Below are 2937 nucleotides of genomic sequence, written 5' to 3'. Positions count from 1 at the left end.
ACTCCAAGATCCTTTTCTGCCTCTGCCCTGACGAGAAGGGAGGTCCCCAGCCTGTAGGTGTGGTGCTGGTTCTTCCTCCCCAGGTGCAGCACCTTGCACTTGTCGGTGTTGAATCCCATCCTGTTCTCATCCACCCACCCCTGTAACCTGTCTAGGTGTGATTGCAGCCTATTCCTCCCTTCTAGCATGACCACATCCCCCCACATCCTAGTGTCATCCATGAATTTGAACAGGGTGCTTTTTACCCCCTCGTCCAAGTCTGGTGTCTGGTGCCAGTCTGGTATCTCATTCACCCTGGCCCTGCATGATGTACACCTATATACACCAACACAAGCTCAATGTACAGCACTATGGAGTCAGAGTGAGGCGCTGTTCGTATGCCCCGCACCGTTAACCATGTGGGCTTCCAAATATCATGAGTAAGGCACCAGAAGGTCGTGGTGGCCCAACCTCAGCAGATTTTAACATGTTGAGTATATGTTATTTGTGCGCATGCCTTTCAGTGTCACCTTTTCAAGCTTTCGTTTGCAAGCAGCAGACCAAAAGGTTTCTTTGAAATGTAACCTGAGATTTTTCACAAAATCACAGGGCCCCAGCAATCAGAGCCAACACACCAGCTGTTGTGAGTGAGACTCATTGTAAAATCACAGGAGTAAGATGCAAAGGGCAGGAGAATGCCACTTCATAGAAATATTTAGCTAGTCACTGGAGTGGGGCCTTGAAACTACATCGCTCGCATCCCAGGGGAGTGCCCCAACCAGTGGGGCTGGCTCTTGAATTCAGGAGATTAAGTGGAACCTTGTAGTTCAAATCACAGCCCAGAGCAGTCCAGGGCACTGCATGCGGGCTGCGATGCTCCAGCACAAACCAGTAGAGCCCAGCTGGTGTCTGGTGATCAGTACACATTGGAAGAAAATATCATGGCTGCAAACACCGCTCAGGCTCCTCAAATGCCTCTGAGAGACTCAGCGGGTTACATTCTTTGGTGAGTCTCTTTACCCCTGCAGGGCTCCCATCTTCTTTAATGCGAGCTGACAGTATCCCACACCTCTAACAGCCAGGGCTTTTTAACACTAAGGTTTGAAGACATGGGCCACCATGACACAGGGATGTGAGCGATGTAGTTTCAAGGCCCCACTCCAGTGGTCCTGGCCACTGGTGCCCATTACAATCTCAGGGGTTGCACACGCACCCGTGTGCACCCCCTACTCGGCACCAATGCTGCCACCTCACCTGCACCGCTGTGACTTGCCACTAGAGGCTTGGTGAGCAGAGGCAGGACTAAGAGCTACGGGAAGGACCTACTTGGTGCTCCCACCAGGCAGAGCAAGTGCTGCTGCCCTGGAGTGCCTGGCAGCTGCGGTGCCTCCTACCACCGCTTGGACCGGCTCTGCACCCGCTGGGAGCAGAGCAAGCCAGTGTGAGCAGGGGGGCACCGCCTCCCCACTGCCGCTCACACTGGCTCTGCTCCCACTGGGAGCAGAGGGAGCCGGTCTGAGCAGGGTGGGGGATGAGCCAGTGTGTGCAGCAGTGGGCAGGCATTGCCCCCTGGCTCAGACCAGCTCCCTCTGCTTCTGCTGGGAGCGGAGCTAGTATGAGCAGTGGCAGAGAGGCGATGCCCCACTCCATTCAAACTGGCTCACTCTCCTCCCAGTGGGAGCACAGCTGGTGAGAGTGGCAGTGGGAAGCACTGTGGTGCCAGGTGCTCCTGGGCTGTGGTATTTGCTCTGCCAGACGTCCCCAGGTGAGGTGCTGTGCACAACCCACTATGTCCCACCATCCTCGCTCACCCACTGCCTCCTGGGATGCTGGAGGACTTCAACTTGGACAGAAAAACCATGGAGAGTGGCCGCAAGTTAATGGAACAAGATCAAAATTAGAGATAATCCTGCCCTGGACTGGCATAATGTTAAGCCTAATAGCAGGTGCTTTAAGTCATTTAAAAGGTGTTAATATGCAGCCAATCAAGGGGTTCAAAGGTCCAGAAGCCACCTAAAAGTACTGCGTAACAAGGCCCTCAGAGAAACAGACCAGACAGTAGCCAAGACATTTACCTGGAGGACGAGACACCCAGGATCCCCTCTCTGCTCTGCGAGGGGTGGGCCGTCACCACTATGCTATTCTGAGGGTGCTTCTCCTCTGAGATAGCCTTCTTTGCATCAATAATTAAACAGTCATTTGAGCCAGAGACAGAAGAGAGTGGATACCACCCACTGGTTAGGGCATCCCGCTGGGATGTGGGAGACCCAGTTTCAAGGCCCTACTTTACTGAATAGTTAAATATTACTATGAAGTGGAGCAGCTCCAACATTACACAGTCTAAGTGTGAAAGAGTTAAAATACCAGCAGGGACTTGGATGTAGGACTCTCACAAGCTAGGGAAGCATCCATACCACTGGCTATGGACCCTTCTGGAATAGGCAATGGCTGGTATCTCTTGTCCACAACAAAGTCTTCCAAAGGTCTTAGGTTTGTCTTAATGCAAAGTAGGAAACCTGAACTCTTGGAAACTCCTGCAGAACAGGAAGAGTGTTCTAGATCTCTCTAGATCCTTCACCTTCCTCACAGGGTATCAGGTAGCCAGATTTAATTTTATAAGGTTCCTTGAGATACAGAGGAACGGCCAGTCAGTGTCAGCCCAGGACTCCATAAAACCAAGCCCCTGTCTCTAGTGTAACCAGGAGAGAGTCCAGTCACGTGGGCAGTTCCAGCTGGGAGAAGAGAGGAATCCAGTGGAGCGCTGGAAGGCTTCAAATCAAAGTGCCAGCTCGCAAAATAACCCTGTTCTAGCCCCGCTATTCATGCTAGTTGCCTGCCATGTTAAACCTTTCATTATTTGTCGTTGCTGAAACAAAACAAAAGATGCCCTGGAGCTAGAACATAGGTCTACAACTTCTTCAGCTATGTGCTGTTCTTTCTTTTCAAGGGCTCTTCATT

General features: G+C 51.9%; 1 protein-coding gene across 1 annotated transcript in view; it reads right to left on the bottom strand.

Annotated features, from left to right (window-relative positions):
• The window catches only part of LOC109317928 (carcinoembryonic antigen-related cell adhesion molecule 5), a 17596-nt gene extending 17198 nt beyond the window's left edge, over positions 1-398 (bottom strand). Inside the window, exon 1 of the mRNA XM_019546894.1 lies at positions 389-398. Coding sequence (XP_019402439.1) covers positions 389-398 — 10 coding nt within the window. The remainder of the gene's footprint in view (positions 1-388) is intronic.
• Between the last annotated feature and the right edge of the window lie 2539 nt (positions 399-2937).

This window comes from Crocodylus porosus, unplaced genomic scaffold (assembly GCF_001723895.1).
Source record: "Crocodylus porosus isolate Cpor-Errol unplaced genomic scaffold, CroPor_comp1, whole genome shotgun sequence".
NCBI lineage: Eukaryota > Metazoa > Chordata > Crocodylia > Crocodylidae > Crocodylus > Crocodylus porosus.
The sequence above is the reverse complement of the archived record's forward strand: the minus strand, read 5'-3'. Positions and strand labels throughout refer to the sequence as shown.